The sequence below is a fragment of the Rhineura floridana genome, chromosome 5 (genome assembly GCF_030035675.1).
Source record: "Rhineura floridana isolate rRhiFlo1 chromosome 5, rRhiFlo1.hap2, whole genome shotgun sequence".
Taxonomy (NCBI): domain Eukaryota; kingdom Metazoa; phylum Chordata; class Lepidosauria; order Squamata; family Rhineuridae; genus Rhineura; species Rhineura floridana.
In genome coordinates this window covers 115431389-115449278 of record NC_084484.1, presented here as the reverse complement: position 1 = coordinate 115449278, position 17890 = coordinate 115431389, and the positions used below count along the sequence as shown (strand labels likewise).

At 39.7% G+C, this 17890-nt stretch overlaps 2 protein-coding genes across 14 annotated transcripts in view; one reads left to right on the top strand and one right to left on the bottom strand.

Moving 5' to 3' along the window:
• Nucleotides 1-17890, bottom strand: part of ROBO2 (roundabout guidance receptor 2) — an 863595-nt gene that overhangs the window by 758672 nt on the left and 87033 nt on the right. The window lies entirely within an intron of this gene.
• LOC133385737 (TP53-regulated inhibitor of apoptosis 1-like) lies at nucleotides 9351-9578 on the top strand. Its single transcript, XM_061629325.1, has one exon. The coding sequence runs from the start codon at nucleotides 9351-9353 to the stop codon at nucleotides 9576-9578; it is 228 nt and encodes a 75-aa protein (XP_061485309.1).

The window sequence follows — 17890 nt, the reverse complement described above, 5'->3', positions numbered from 1 at the left end:
TGAAAAAGTAGTTTATTCTCCAAGATAACACACCAATAATCCTGCAGTTCTGAGATATTAATGTGTCACTTTAATGCTGTCCTGTGTTGGCAGCCATGACAGAAAGCTCTTGAACTTGTTTATTCACACTTGTTTAATCCTGTTTCCATACAGTGCCTCACAGCCTGTGGGGCTAAGAAGATGGATGAGGAGAGCTAAGGCCACAAGGGGTCGGGGTCACAGTGTCACTGGATCTCATTAACTACATCACTCACCACACCAAACACTTCAGAGGTCAACTCAACTGAGGACTCTAGGATAGGTGATGAAGGAATGAATAGCTGACATACGCACTGATTTTTCTTTATTTCTACTGTTGATACCACATATATTGAAATAAGAGCATTCCCTCAGCTTGCCCTTAACTTCCCCAATATTTTGGTTCATTTTGACACAGATTGTTTTATAGCAAACATCGTTGCCACTTGCCAAAGGAAAATTCCTTAGCTGAAAAGAAAAAAAGATACAAAGCAGCATTTTGTATGATTTTCCAACGTTTTCCAAACCAATTCTGGTAAAGGGTATGTTTGAAATCAGATGTACTTTAAAGAAAACTTTTTTCTGGATAATATATCCCATTTAAATTGTATCTGGAAATATAGCCCTATTTAAATCTGTAGTAAATCAACCATAATGAGTTTATAGCAAAGAAGCACCATTGTGATTAAAAAATGTTACTTGAACTCCAGTATAATGAAGGTAAATATAAGAGAACCTCTAAACATATTAACAATCATTAATGATGTAACAGTAGAACACTGTAAAAAGATATGCATGATGTAAAATAGTTTGGTCATTGTATAATGTAAATGTGTTACTTATTTCATGGTTTTTGCAAATAAAAGATTTCCCAATTTTGAATAATTTTCTGGCATGATGTATTGCACAAATAGCAATACAATATCATTTGTGTTAACTTATGGGTCTTACATCTGTGATAGAATTCTGTGATTCCCAGGCTGTCAATAGTTTTGCAGTATTCATGCATGGATGTCACAGCTGGAACCAAAATATGCAGCTGGGGACAGGAACAGCTTCAACTACTCTGTTTGTTGATAAGGCCATCAGAGTTGTGGCCATCATTCACTTTTTTGTAACCTTTGAGGTAGTCAAGCCTACTGCAGGAATGAGGAATCTTTTTCCTAGGACAGGCCATTGAGTCATGGGAAAGCTCTGTCAGGGGAATAAGTCTAATCTCAGCACGCTTTACAAACTACACTTCCCAGGATTCTTTGGGGAAGCCATAACTGTCTAAAGTAAAATAAGGGTCTGGTGTGGATGTGGTCCCCTGATTAGGCAAACCCAGAAGCTGTGAGTCTGGCTTTTAGAACACTGACAGTTGGTTCTTACTGAGCATGCCCGGCCTTATCATTGAGTTCAATGCTAAATTTCTTAAATTAATTAAAAATCAGCTAGGCATTTTTTTTAACTTTTAAACTGCAGAAGATGAAGGTCAGAGTATGGGGCAAGGTCAGTAATAGGATTACAGGTACTCTGTGAACATGGCTGAGTTTTAATTACTTTCAACAAATTATGAGAACTCTGACAGAAAAAAGTCCAAAAGGGGCCTGGTTTTTCTCTCTCTGTTTTTACACTTTGAACTCTCAATTCTCTCTGACTGTTTTATGTATCACCATGAAAATTGAGAGGGTTATTAAGCAAGTGTACCTGAGTTCAGGACTATAAATTTTGTAAGGTTTTGTTTTGAAATGAGCTTATGGGAAGTAGCAGTATGGCACGGGGGTATTTTCAATTTAACATTGTGGAATGTGAAAAATTCATGCTGGCTATAATATAAAGCCACTCTCATGGTTGCATAATAAATGTGTTTCAGTAAGATAGAAAATAGGGGGGGCAATAAATTGATGCAAGATAATATAATAGGAAAAACTGCTTTAAAGGTTCAAACTGCCCAAAATACTCTCATACTCGATATCAGACTCTTGGAGATAGGTAAGTCCTGGTTTCTTTTTTAAGTGTGACATTTTAACATGTACATTGGTTTCCATCTCAATCAGAGGGAAACGAAAAGGAATGACAAAATCCTTAATTAGACCAGTGACTACTTCTTTTTGTTGCACCTCCTAAATCTGTTCTGGGGGTTCCCCTAACCCTCCAAAGCAGATTTGGGGACAATGTAGGGCATGCACAGGGGGAGGAGGGGGGCAAAATCACCTTGTACTAGTTGAAGTTGTTCCACTAGCTGAAGAGTTTAGTTGAATAATGCCCAAAATTCAAAAGTAGCATTTGGTAATTCATAATTATTGGTTTGATAGCCACCTCTACAAAGTTTGCATTGGCAGGTAAAATTGAAACTTTCAAATCTGAATTTCCACCTTTCAATTTTGTTCACCATGAAGTTCTATTCATCCTGAGGGAAGCTTTAGGGATGAGATAATTCAATATAGTAAATCATTCACATGATCCCGAGATTTTTGTATTTCATGACTCCTCAGCAAGTCAGGCTTAAATTTTCAACATATTAACTATGTTCAGACTCAGACATACTGGTAAATAACAAAAAATGGTTTCTTTAACCCAGGGCCTGGCCAAGAAAAAAATGGATGTGGCCAAAGTGGGCTTCCGGATATATAAACTACGCACATCAAGGATACAATAATATTCACTCTTTCCGTCGCCCCAACAATTAGATTTCAAAAAGCATTTCAAGCCTATTTGCAGGAAGGGAATGATCTTGTTAAAGATTGCAGTTTGAGGGGAAGGATTAACCCCTCCTCAACTGCACTTGTCAGGATCTATAAGAATTAGACAAAAAAAGTCTACTTGAGCCAATAGATGGCTTTTTTTCAAGCATAATTGTAGTGTGCGGGGTGGTTGGGAGGGGAGGCACAGTGCTAGGAGTGGAGAATTGTAACCCACCCCTTTGTACATAGCAACGCACATGCCCAAATATCTGCTACATGGCAATTAGGCTTAAAATAATAATAATAATAATAATAATAATAATAATAATAATAATAATAATAATAATAAAATCCCTTCTACTGAAGCTAATCCAGAGAACTATTTTTGGCAGGAAGTGCACAGCGTCTTGGAAGGTTAACCCTTCCTTCCCCAGCTGCTATTGCCTAACATAACACCCCTCTTTTCAGGCTTGAGGGAAAATATTGACTCTAATAGAAGTTTTTTTGATGCTTAACTGCAGCAGGGGAGAGTCAGGGGTGGGGAGAAGGCATAGTGGAGACCAGATGGGTAGGTCCCAGCAGCCAATGGTTTCCTGCTTCGAATGTGAAGCCAAGATTTGTCCTTGACTTCCCATTCGTGATTTTATTTTTTACTGAAACAATCCATGAGTGCTGCTACAGATGTAATGCTAAGCCAGCTGGTCCATGGTTTCCTGCTTTTCTCTCTGTCTCTCAATATATATTACTGGTGGCTTAGCCTTACATCCAAACACAGCCATTCATTATTAAACAGTATTGCAAACATTGCAAGCTTACAGCTTTATTGTCTGATGGCACCAGAATCGACCAAAAAACTAAAGGTTAAGCCTGACAAGACATAGGTTCTGTTGGTAGACAGCTTGTCTGTCTAAGGAGGTGTCGTCCAGTCTGTTTGAGATAGACCCATGGTCTAGGGGTGCTGACTGATCCAGCTTTAACACTGGAAGTTTAAGCGCCCTCCACACACACAGCAACATAGCTTAGGTTCTGCATAAACTGCAGATTCTAATGGACAGAGACAGGCAGACCACTGATATCCATGCCAACCTCGCAGATTAGATAACTATCATATGCTATATAAAAGGAGTTCCCAAAACTGTGGTCTGCAGACCACCAGTGAATTTTCATTCAGGTGGTCCACAAGTTTCATTCAGGTTCTCCATAGCATGTCTGTAACAATACAATTAAAAATCATAAAACATCTGGCACAGTTCATTACAATTGTTACAACAGGCAAAAAAATTATTATGTGGTCCACCAAGACCCTCAGCAATTTTCAAGTGGTCCGGTGGAAGAGGGAATTTGGGAACCACTATTATATAGTCTCTGAAATATGTCATCATTTTCATTTGTTCCACATCTGCATGGGGTGATATTTGGTGCTTTTCTCTAGACACATCAACATTTCTATACTTCAAAAGGTAATATGGTAAAGTTGTTAAAAGCAAACCAGATTTAACCACCTTTTTGAATTCAATAGGACAGTCATCACATTAGTCCCGATGACTTTAATGCTGCTATTTTTCTCTGTGTTCATTACACCCAAAGAAGAAGAAGAAAATATCCAAGCAAGATGAGGGCAGAATTTATTATGAATAGTTGTTAATGTACCAAGACCATTGTTTCTACTTGGACATGCCAGTACCAGAGCATTTAGAGACAAAAATATAAGAAACCAGCAATTCTACCCATTTAAGAGAATACTGTCAAAGATATCTATAAAAGTCATGGTAACAGCACCAATGCTTTTTATAACTCAGGTATCTGCCTGCTACTTACTAAACTGAAACCATTGTCTCATATCACTCTAAATTCTGAACAGGCACCAGATATTTCATTATTCAGCCTCAAATATTACAAAGTGACTCCCTTCAACAGAAAAGAAGTTTTAATCTCTTGATTAAAAAAAGGGACAGAATTTTCCTTTCTCTAAACAAAACGAACTACTAATAATGCAGTCCCATTAATGTCACCAACTTTACCCCAATGGTTTCTGATAACTAGGAGTCCAATGTGCTTTGTTAGTATTTAGATAATGCAGCATTTGTAAATGATCTGGAGTGCTGCTTCAAATTATTTATTTAATCTCATCTGCCATCACAAATTGTACAACATATCTGAAACACATGCCAACAACAGCCAGCATTTTAATTAATATTCAAATAGCACTTGCAGGTTTCTATACAGAAAGAACAAAGGTGTGGAAATGCAAATATGTTAAATAATATGATGTGCTATCTTGATCGGCTATGCTATTTTCTCAGCTGAGTAAAATTAGAAAAATATTGAGCATGCCAGGAGTACAAGTAACAGAAATCAACAGAAATTAACCTTTGCAAAATAGAAGACTAATAGAACAAAAATGATATATAGCGCACTGGATGATGCGTAGCTTTTAATACTTTCACAAGTGGAATACATATATATTAATAGATTTCCAATTGTATAAAAGTAGAATTCCACACAGCATGTCAACCATATCTTTTCTACAAAGTGTGAAGAGGATATGTCTGCATGTGTGTCTCCTGCCTTCAAATATTACAGAAAATTACATCGTTACCTAGATATAACAGTCTTTGCTGTAATGTGCAACATGGTTAAACATAAAAAAATCCAAAATATGTAGTGGAGTAAAGATTCTTTTTAACTAAATATCAGTGACATAGAATGGGACCAATTTAAGCCCACTGATGAAAAATAGTTTATTAAGAGGATAAATTACTAATTATCATTATCATCAGGGTATCAAAGCATGGCTTCACTTTACTGAAGAAGTATGGCAGCTATGGAAAATTTCTCCCAAGGTTCAAGTCTACTTGCATGGTAATATGTGAAGCTCTAATATAGCATGTTTTCAAGAAACATTCTTTTATTATTATTTATTATTTATTTATTATTTATTTATTAAATTTATATCCCACGCTTTCTTCCAGAAGAAGCCCAGGGTGGCAAATAAAACACTAAAAACACTCTAAAACATTTTAAAAACAGACTTTAAAATATATTAAAACCAAACATCTTTAAAAACTTTTAAAAGCTTTAGAAACATCTTAAAATGCAATTCCAACAGATGCAAACTGGGATAAGGTCTCTACTTAAAAGGCTTGATGAAAGAGAAAAGTCTTCAATAGGTGCTGAAAAGTTAACACAGATGGTGCCTGTGTAATATTTAAGCGGAGGGAATTCCAAAGGGTAGGTGCCTCAGCACTAACAGTCCGCTTCCTATGTTGTGCAGAACAGACCTCCTGATAAGATGATAAGATGCCTTTGAAGACGGTCCGGAAGCTACAGCTAGTGCAAAATGCAGCGGCCAGAATGTTAACAGGGACTCGGAGGTCCGATCATATAACACTGATTCTGGCCCGCTTGCACTGGCTGCCTATATGCTTCCGGGCTCGATTCAAGGTGCTGGTTTTAACCTATAAAGCCTTACACGGCCTGGGACCACAATACCTGTTGGAACGCCTCTCTCGATACGAACCTACCCGTACGCTGCAATAAACATCAAAGGCCCTCCTCCGGGTGCCGACCCAGAGAGAAGCCCGGAAGGTGACAACAAGAAAAAGGGCCTTTTCAGTGGTGGCCCCCGAACTATGGAATTCTCTCCCTGATGAGGTACGCCTGGTGCCAACGTTACTATCTTTTCGGCGTCAGGTAAAAACCTTCCTCTTCTCCCAGGCATTTTAACATTTTAACATTTTAACATTTAATATATAATTATTTTAATATTTAACATCTTCACATCTTCACATCTTAACCAGTTTAATACTTTTTTAACAGTTAATATTTTAGTATTGAGTTTTGTACTCATCTATGTGTTTAATTATGTTTGGGTTTTTGGTATAATTTTTCTGCATTTTTAGTTGTTTTAATAATGTTTTAATTGTTTGGATGTTTACATGTTGTGAACCGCCCAGAGAGCTTCGGCTATGGGGCGGTATAAAAATCTAATAAATAAATAAATAAATAAAATGATATCTGCAGGAGGCCCTCACCTGCAGAGCACAGTGATCAACAGGGTACATAAGGGATAAGACAATCTTTCAGGTATCCTGGTCCAAAGCTGTATAGGGCGTTGTACACCAATACCAGAATCTTGAACTTGGCCCGGTAGCTAATATAATATAAAGCAAGTCAAGAGCCTACTCAACATTAGGCCGCACGATTTTACATTCACTCAGTGGGTAATAATGGATGTTCAGAAATAGGAAATCTGGCCTCCAAAGTACAAGGGAAGTACGACTATATATCTGATGTCTCACCTGAAGCCAAATCACAATTCTTTGGGGGGTTTATTGTTTGTTTTTGTTGTCCGTATGAGGCTAGGAGTACATTCTTACTTTTGGAAGTCACTACAGAATGGTTTTTTTTATCAGCATAAGATATTCAATAAAACTATACCAGTATAAAATATATAAAATATATTAAAATATCCACCCATTCCACAGAGGATGAGCACCACTTTGCTCATTTGGCATAATATTGTCTACTCTGACTGGCAGTGGCTCTCCAAGATACCAGGGCAGAGTTCTTTCATATCATATCCAAAGTACTGGTGATTCCTTTTAAACCCATATATGGCTTAGGGCCAGTGGTGTGCTGGAGCCGGCTCGTACTGGCTCGCAAGAGCCGATTGTTAAACTTTGGGGAATTTTGCAAGCCGGTTGTTAAGAGGACGGATCCTGCCTGTTAGTAAGCTGAGAGAGAGAGAGAGAGAGAGAGAGAGAGAGAGAGAGAGAGAGAGAGAGAGAGAGAGAGAGAGAGAGAGAGAGAGAGAGAGAGAGAGAGAGAGAGAGAGAGAGAGAGAGAGAGAGAGAGAGAGAGAGAGAGAGAGAGAGAGAGAGAGAGAGAGAGAGAGAGAGAGAGAGAGAGAGAGAGAGAGAGAGAGAGAGAGAGAGAGAGAGAGAGAGAGAGAGAGAGAGAGAGAGAGAGAGAGAGAGAGAGAGAGAGAGAGAGAGAGAGAGAGAGAGAGAGAGAGAGAGAGAGAGAGAGAGAGAGAGAGAGAGAGAGAGAGAGAGAGAGAGAGAGAGAGAGAGAGAGAGAGAGAGAGATTGGGCGGTCTCTCGGATCCGCCCCCTCAGCCACAGGACAGTGTGACAGACCCGCTGCAAGGGAAGCTCAGAGGCGGCGTCAACAGCCGTTCCCTGTTGCTGTCGTTAGCGGCGCATTGCATCCGGGCCTCTCCCGCCTCCCCCTGCACCCTATCTCCCCTCGTGTCAGGGGTCGGGAGCATCGAGCGCCGCCGCCGCCGCAACCGCCCTCCCCCGGCCATAGTCCCCTGCCTGTCGCCTTGGAAGCAGGAAGAGTTGGGGCGGCGGCTGCCATTGCCAGAGGGGGCTCCAACGAGGCGGCTCTGAAGGGATGGACGCAGACAAGATGACCATCCACGGGCAGAACTTCCCCAGCCAAGTGCAGGAGTACACAGTGAGTAGCCACCTCTTTTTCTTTCTCTCGTCCTTGCAAGCAGCGCCAAGTGTGGTTGTTTTACACCTTGCGTTTTACACCAGCAGTTTTTAAAAAAACGTTCCTTGTCATAAGTTCGCCTCAGTGCTCCCCCTCCCACAAACTTAAGAAAACTGGTTCACTTTTTTTGCTTATTTTGTGTACCTGCTCTTTGCAGTCACAGCTGAGGCTGCAATCCAATACATACTTACCTGAGAGTAAGTCCCATTGAACCCAATGGAGCTTACTTCTGAGTAGATGTTTACTGGATTGCAGCCTTAGTGACAAAACCCAATCTTTTAAGCACTGTGTTGTTGTGAAGGCAAAAAAATAAAGGTAATAAAATCATTAACCAGGTTGCACTTCTCCAGTGTTAGTGACTGGAAGTGTGTGGTCAGAGTCTCCATCTCCAAGGAGGACTGACCTAAGATGTTTCTGTACCTGAGCCAGAGAATCTAATTCTCTTTCTCTTGCTTCAAGGCAAATGAGATTTAACAATAAATACCAGTTTACTACCTTTGTAATAGTATCACTCTTCCTAATAGTTGGACCAGATTGTCTCTAGAGGGGAATTCTGCGTTCTGCTTAGCCCAGGTATTGTTATGTGCCTCCGAGTCGACTACGACTTATGGTGACCCTATGAATCAGCAACCTCCAAGAGCATCTGTCATGAACCACCCTGTTCAGATCTTGTAAGTTCAGGTCTGTGGCTTCCTTTATGGAATCAATCCATCTCTTGTTTGATCTTCCTCTTTTTCTACTTCCTTCTGTTTTTCGCAGCATTATTATCTTTTCTAATGAATCATGTCTTCTCATTATGTGTCCAAAGTATGATAACCTCAGTTTCATCATTTTAGCTTTGTGAAGGGATTAGGAATTTCCTAACAACTCTCAGCACCCTTCACAAACTACAGTTCCAGCATACTTTGGGGGAAGTCATGTTTAAAGTGGAACAATAGTGGAATGAATGTACAGTGTGAATGAATGCAGCCCTGGACTAGTTCTCAGTACTTGACATGTGTTTGTTTGGACTGTGCTGTATCTGCAACTCTGCCCACATTGCTGTTGCAGCCATTTGTGTTCTGTCACATCCCCATGACAGCCATTTTATGACTGGCGCCCATAACTCTTTCTCCAAAATTCCAAATGTGCCCACTGGCTCAAAAAAAGTCTATGGGTACCACCATGAACAGTTTGGGTGAGGCCTGCACAGAGATGAAGCGGGAGTACGACCAGTGCTTCAACCGCTGGTTTGCCGAGAAGTTCCTGAAGGGTGGCGACAGCAGTGGAGGCAAGCCCTGCACCCAGCTCTTCAAGCGCTACCAACTGTGCACCCAGAAAGCTATTAAGGAGAAAGACATACCCATTGAAGGGCTGGAATTCATGGGCCGCAGCAGAGGAACATCTTCCTGACCATGACGACAACAGAAAAATTATTTTGAACATTAAAAAAAAGCCAAATTCTAAATCTTGTTGCCATCTGTGCAGATGGTGCAATTCAAGGACTGTTCTCCACAGCAGCATCTGCCTCATGGAGCCAGAAGCCAGTTTCATATCTACTGACAACTGGGTGTGGCTTTTTTATCATCTGTGTATGTGTGTGGTGGGACTCTCCGTTTTACAGCTGAATGTATTTCTAACAAAGGAAGTAGGGAGAAGTGTATTCCTGGTTTATGATCAGCTGATTCTTTTTATTTAGCTAACCTTAACTGTAAATGTTAAAATGAATGTTACTGTAAACCGCCCAGAGAGCTTCAGCTATGGGGCGGTATAGAAATACAATAAATAAATAAATAAAATATGCTCTTTTTCTGGAGAGCCTGTTGTTAAACATTTACCAGCACACCACTGCTTAGGGCCCACATAACTGAAAAAACCCTGCTACCACACCAATCTACCTATGTATTGACATCATTTTCAGAGGCTCTTTTCCAGGTGCCTCCACTGTCTAAGGAAGGATAGATGGTGGCCAGAGAGAGAAAGAGAACCTTCTCAGTGGTAGTGCCCCATTTTCGGAATTCTCTTTTCCAGGCTGGCCAACCTGGTGCTAATATTGTTATCGGCATTACTTCCTTTCAGGCAAAGTCATTTTTATTGTCCAAGTTTTGTATACTTATATTGTATTTTAATATATTTCTTCTGTTAACACATTTTAGTATATACAGGCATACCCCACTTAACGTCGCTTCACTTAATGTTGCCTCGCTATAACGTACATGCTCCATACTCCACCATACCGCACTTTAGAGTACGTGCTTCGCAATAACGGACACTGACGGAACTTGCGTGCCGCGTGCCACGTGCGTTGCGAAGCGTCGTCTTCTTAGCGATCTGAGTGAGCGGAGCGATCTGAGTGAGCGGAGCGATCTAGCAATCTGAGCGGCTGCTGCCTTGGAGACTGTAATCATTTACATTTTATTTTACATTTAAGTACAGTACTGTAAAGAGCGATTGGAGCTCTGCCTGCCCCAGCCTAGGCCGGTGGTGGCTGTGTGTGTGTGGGGGGGGGGGGGACCTCGTGCTCTTTAGATCCCCCTGATTTCATTTTAGATCCCCCTGATTTCATTTTACTGTCCCATTTTATACCTCTCCCTCTGCATTGTCCCATCTGCTTTACTGTAATTGTTTGTGATAAAAAAATAAAATAATAAATAATAAATAAAAATTCTTTAGATCACCCTGATTTCATTTTATACCTCTCCATTGTCCCATTTTATACCTCTCCATTGTCCCATCTTCCTTTCCTGCTTTTTTCCTCTGTCTCTGCCCATCATTGGTTCTGGCTTTTGCCACTGCTGGCTTGTGACTCCCAATAGTGTGTGTTCGTGGGGTGTGTGTATTGGTATTGTTTTCCCCTGCCTTCAGTACTGTACAGTATTACAGTACAGTACATAATGGCAGATACAAAGAAAAGTCGTAAATCTATCACCTTAGATATGAAGCTTAAAATGATTAAACTGTCTGATGAAGGTGTTTCTCAAGCTGAGACAGGCCGAAGGCTAGGCTTCACTTGAAAGACAGTTAGCACAGTCATGAGAAGCAAAGAAATTTTTTTATGGAAGTTAAGAGTGCTACGCCAGTGAACACAACAAAAATTAGAAAAAGGGATAGCCTAGTTGCAGATATGGAGAGACTCTTAATACTTTGGATAGAAAATCAGACTGCACGCCAGGTTCCTGTAAGCCAGGCAATGATTCAAAGTAAGGCCTTAAACCTATTCAATGACCTGAAGGCTAAGAAAGATGAGGCAGCGATGGATGCCGAATTTGTTGCAAGTCGTGGATGGTTTGACAGGTTCAAGAAGAGGTCTAACCTACATAAATAACATCAGAGTGCAAGGAGAGGCAGCTGCTGCAGATACTGAGGCTGCAGAAAGCTATCCACGCAACCTTGCCAAAATTATTGAAGAGGGAGGCTACTCCAAAGAACAAATTTTTAATGTGGATGAGACTGGGCTGTTCTGGAAAAAGATGCCTGCAAGAACCTTCATCGCCAGAAAGGAGAAAACATTGCCAGGCTACAAGCCAGCTAAAGAAAGAATAACCCTTCTGTTAGGTGGCAATGCCTCTGGTACCTTGAAACTAAAGCCTATGCGAATTTATCGTTGGGAAAACCCTAGAGCTTTAAAGAAATACTTTAAAACTAGACTTCCAGTGCACTGGAGGTCTAATAGAAAAGCATGGGTGACTGCAGCTGTTTTTGAAGATTGGTTTGACACCTGCTTTGTACCAGAGGTGAAAGCCTATTGCAGGGACAACAATATCCCTTTTAAAATTTTGCTTCTTGTAGACAATGCTCCTGGCCACCCTTGAACGTTAGATGAACTGAACCCTAACATTCGAGTAGAATTCCTACCACCGAATACCACCTCACTCCTGCAGCCCATGGATCAATGTGTCATAGCCACCTTCAAGCTGAACTACTTGAAAAGAACCTTCAGCAAGTATATTGCAGCAATAGAAAATGAAGAGGGGACAGGGCAAGAAGTTCTAAAGAAATTATGGAAAAGCTACAACATCTTGGATCGCATCAAAACTATAAGAGATGCTTGGAATGACATCAAGGAAACAACAATGAAAGGGGCCTGGAAAAAATTATGCCCACAGTTATTTGATGATGTCGAAGCCTTTGAAGATCCTGTAGCTGATGTTACTGAAAATATTGTAGAGATGGCAAGGCAGTTAGAGCTGGAAGTGGAGGCAGAAGATGTTGCTGAACTTATGGTGTCCCATACTGAACCCTTCATTCCCATACTGAATGAAGATCTTCTTGAACTTGAAGAGGAGACAGAGGAAGAAAATGTGCTGGATGAGGATGAGACCATGGAACAGCCTGAAGGTCTAACTTCAAAAGTTCTCTTGGAAGCTTTCCATCATCTTGATAGCGCCATGGCTCTTTTTGAAAAGCATGATAGGGACTTTGAAAGAAGTTCCAAAGTCAATGCAAACATTTCGGGGGCTTATGCCTGTTACAAAAATCTACAGGGAAAAGAAAAGAGCTACAGTTCAAACCTCCATAGACACCTACTTTCTCAAAAGGCCAGCAGCAGCACCCAGTCAATCTCCCAGACCATCAACATCAGCCCCAAGCCCTACTCCTACTTCAGGTAGTCCATCCAAGTCGCCAGCAAGAAAGCGTCTAGCCCTTGATGACTCGACTTATGAAGTAGAAGATATGCCCTCTCCTTCATCCTTCCTGCAATACATGTAGATTTTCATTCATCCATTTCGCATCTGTCAGCTGACATTAAAGGTAAGCTTACTTTATTTTATTTTATGTTTATTTTAGTTATAAATGCGTTATTTACATCAGTTATGCCCATATATGACTATTGCAGTGCAGTACATGCAACGATAAGTGAAAAAAAAGTAGTGCTTCACTTTAAGTACATTTTTACTTTACATACACGCTCCGGTCCCATTGCATATGTTAAAGCGGGGTATGCCTGTATTTGCATACTGTCCTGAAAGATGGTATATAAATCTTTTTAAATATTTTAAATGAAAATATAAAAATGAAATAAAACACCTGATTCCTAGAGATGCTAGCAGAAACTGAATCTAGGTCTTCCTGCAAGCAAAGCATGTGCTCTGCCACTGAACTGTTTCCTCCCCAAAGCATTGCAATAATGTAACTTCAGATTATGGCATTAGGATTCTTACTCACTGAGTAAATAAAATGGTGGCCATGTAAAAAGGGATAATAAAAACAGACCCCAAAGCAGTTTTTCTAACCATATCATATTCTCTATCCCCACAAATTTATTAGATCTACCATTTTCCCTACACTAGAAACTTCAAAGAGTTTACCCGGCTGACTCCCTAGAGGCATATCTCTGTCACCCTGGGCTCCTTTGGGGGGAAGAGCAGGATATAAACTTATTATTATTATTATTATTAGTAGTAGTAGTAGTAGTAGTAGTAATCATTATCATCATCCACCCTCACCCCTGTTCTGCTTCACTTCCCATGCTTCTTCACCTCCAGCTAGGGTTGCCAGGCTCAGGGCCTGAGACTGATCCTGTATCTTTAGGAGAAGAGAAAGTCAGCCAAGTACAGGTGTTCTTGCAACTCTGTAATGGGAAAAACCACAAGGTGGAATTTTCCCTTCCCCTGCACAACCTTTAAAGATACAGAAGACCTCTTGGTTGCCAGGCCCGGCCTGTAAGAAGTCTTTTGTATCTTTAAAAGTTGTGCAGGAGGAAGGGAGAATTCCACCTAGTGGTTTTTCCCATTACAGTGTTGCAAGAACACCTGCAGCTGGCTGACTTTCTCTTCTCCTAAAGATACAGGATCAGTCTCAGGCCCTGAACCTGGCAACCCTACAGCTTGCATAAAGAAGAATCTTGTGAAATCACTGCTTCCTTCTACAATTCCTGTTCTAACTTACACTTTTGAAACCTTAAACTTTGATAGGTCTTTTTTCAATTACAGATGTAAAATTGTCTACATCTAGGCAGCTAGTATCCAATATACCCCAGTCTGATAAACACACACTGGAATTGGTTTTGTCACATAATAACAATAAAATTATACTAATTATTCTACTAGTACTAGTACTACAGTAGTAGTAATAACAAAAACAACTAATAATAATAATAATAATAATAATAATATGATTTTTATATACTCTTGATCAAATTAAATTTTATCAGGTCTCTTAGAGGATGGTTAGTCAGTATATGACTTAGTATGTCTTTCCATCTAATGTTTATATTGTTACATGAACATGAAACAAGATTAGATATATTGTGTGAAAAGATTTGGCTTATGTTTTAGTGATGCTCTTGTTAAATTCAGTAAAGTGCTGTAATCTATTTTTCTGACACACAAAACATCAATTTACTTTTAGGTTTTAAAGCAACAGGATCATTTTGTTTGGACAGGGGTCCAGAGCCTGCTATTTCAGTAATCTGTGATCGAGAACTAACGAAATCAGTTCAAGCAGGCATCCTGAAAGATGGTGGCCAAAATTCAGTCTTCAGCTATATAATTCAATCTCTGCCTAATTTAAAAATAAAGTTATGTTCATTATTTGTGTCAGTATCAACCCTCTTTTTTCTGGAAAAGGTGAACATGTATACAGTACACTGATGCTGTTTATTTTAATATATAGAAAAAGAAAAAAAATAATGAAGCCCAGGTAATAAGTGACTTGTGTTTTCTTTCAGAAGCAAGATTGGGGAGAAATGATCCATTTCTTCATGACTTTTGACCTTTGAACCACAACCTTCTTGCTGCTAAAGCATTCAACACCTCATTTAATCTCTTCTCACTACACTAGCCTAGCACTGAAAAAGGAAAAGGAAAAAATAATCTGGGGACTTCATCAATTTTTTCATGAATTTTCATTTAGGCCAGAGCCCACTCTTACAGTGGTCGATAGATCAAGCGACTGTATCATATTTAACACCTGGGGCCACAGCTGCTATCTCTAGTGCTGCAACCAACTACACATGGAACAGAGAGATTCTCAGCCAGCACTATGACATACATATTCTCTCTACTCTTTTCAAGTGCAGGCCTAAAATCCTACCTGTGCACCTTCTTCAAAATGTGCCATATGACTGTTTCTACTGGATTTCAGCAAATTAGAGGTTCAGGTAGCCTACTAAGGATTATGCAGATTGTTCCTAACCCATTAAAATGGTTGCAGACACGAATGCTATAAATTCCTATAAATCATGGCTAAATAAAAACAATATGTTTTTTCCTAAAAATGAAAGCCATCTTTTAAGTAAGAATTTCTAAAACTGTAAAAGAAAATAAGATCCTAACAAGAATATTTGATCTATCACTGAAAATTTAATTATATCTCACAGTTCTGAGCACTTCATAATGGAATTAGAGAAGGGTGAACTTCCAGTTCTCCTCAGAACCACCCAGAAATGAACAAATTTGTTTCTAAAACAAATTTGAAACAAAACATTTTATTTCTTGAGCCAAACTGAGAAAATGAAAAAGCCACCCTCCTTGCCCAAACGCAGCCCCCAAACCACCCCCTTGACATGATCAATTGCTTTTTTCCATCATTATGCACTGCACAACATGACAGAAGAAAGAAGAAAGGGAAAGAAAGTAAAACTAACTTCCTCCTCCCTGTTCTCCACTATGGCTACCACATGCTTGCAGTGAAGGAGGATAAGTCTGGTGCTTTAGCAGCTGCTGGACAAGAGCAAGGTAATCCAGGAACTTTTCTCCAATTTAGAGATTAATGCAAGCCAAATAAGAACTCACTTCTCTTTTAAGGGGCCCTTTTAAGAGCTTTGGAATCTACTCTCGTGACAGGCTTGGGCAAATTTCCATGACATCACTGTGAAAAGGGAAAGAACACCCAGAATCATTTGCCTGGCTAACATATTGATCCAAACTGAACAAGGGTTCTCTTTTGTCATGCCTTTTAAGAATCCTGGAAGTTTATTCCTGAGCTGGGCTTGGGTGAACGTCTGGAGCATCCCTATTTGTAATTTACCCTGTGGAGGACTGTCATACTTTGGACACATAAATGAGAAGACGTGATTTACTAGAAAAGACAATAATGCTGGGAAAAACAGAAGGGAGTAGAAAAAGAGGAAGGCCAAACAAGAGATGGAGTAGAAAAAGGGGAAGGCCAAACAAGAGATGGATTGATTTCATAAAGGAAACCACAGACCTGAACTTACAAGATCTGAACAGGGTGGTTCATGACAGATGCTCTTGGAGGTTGCTGATTCATAGGGTCACCATAAGTCGTAATCGACTTGAAGGCACATAACAACAACAAACAAGAGATGGATTGATTCCATAAAGGAAACCACAGACCTGAACTTACAAGATCTGAACAGGGTGGTTTATAACAGATGCTCTTGGAGGTCGCTGATTCACAGGGTTGCCATACGTCGTAATCGACTTGAAGGGACATAACAACAACAACAACAACAAGGATTCCTCCATTAAATCGCGTGGACTTGCCCATGCTTGCGCTTTCCTTTCTATTTGATTTTGCCTAGTTGCTAGTTTCTGTATTCTCCAAACTCAAAGCAACTCATACGCTTGCTTTCTTGTTTTTTTACTCTCCAGATTTACTTCAAGTGAATACGCTTAGAACTTGCATGTGTCTGAACAAATTAAAGACAGAGATCTGGCCGATATTACTTTCAAGCTTTTGTGATATCACAAAACACAGCTACAAAAGAATTTTGCAAACTCACAGGTAAATGTCAGCCTACATTTACTGAAGTTTTTTTCTCTCTCTTATATTTCTGTACATACAACTTCCTTTACAGCAACAACTTTTTGTTTCCATCCTGAAATAGGCCAAACTAGTATTTTTCATGTAAATGTTTTACTCATATGAGCAACAATTTAGGTGAGTTTTTCACTTTTCATTAACTGAAAAGTCAGAGATTGTGATTTTATTTTTCAAATCATGGAAGGGGATTGGTAATCTTATCTTACTTTGTTCGTCAGACATTGCACTTTCACATAAATAGGCCACTTCTGGGAGCAACTATTCGCACAAGTGGTTAATATTTTGAAACTAATTCAAAGTAAATATTATTTATTTACTTATTACATTTATATCCCATCTTTTCTACAAGGAGCTCAAGGTGGCATGGTTAGTTCTCTTCCCTCTCCACTTTATCCTCTCAGCAATCCTGCGAGGTAGGTTAGGCTGGGACATTGTGACTAGCCCAAGGTATCCAGCAAGCTTCATGGCTGAGTGGCGATTTGAACCCTGGTCTCCCAGGTCCAAATCTGACACTCTAACCACTATGCCACACTGTACATGTTGAATTCAGCTTATATACTGTTCAGCAGGCTGATACATGTTTAAGAAGAATCCATACCCCAAAAATTATTTTGCAAAGTGTAAAATCAGGCAACTTAAAAATATTTGCTTTTTTTCCTTTTCTTCATGGAACAATGTAATCTGCCCACTGATATATTCTTCAATTGTACAGAAGAAAACATATCTGAAAGCAGCAATTTGAATGGAGTCATGGTACATCTGTTAATTCTATGACTGCCTGTAAATATTCCTCTCCCTAATCCACTAGGTAGTGTTGGTAATTTATATATGGACAAAGAAGTTTATAACACCAAGATCAACCTTGAGACTTGATGGAATTTGCCTTAATGTCTTCCATTAATAGTGATACAGTACAATTCTGAAAGGAGTTCAAAAAAAGTCAGAAGCCCTTGCTGACAACTTTTCTAGTAATATATTATTTATCTAATGCTATC

Excerpts from the sequence above, each read along its gene's own strand:
- LOC133385737 (XM_061629325.1), top strand. The coding sequence starts at position 9,351 with ATGAACAGTTTGGGTGAGGCCTGCACAGAGATGAAGCGGGAGTACGAC.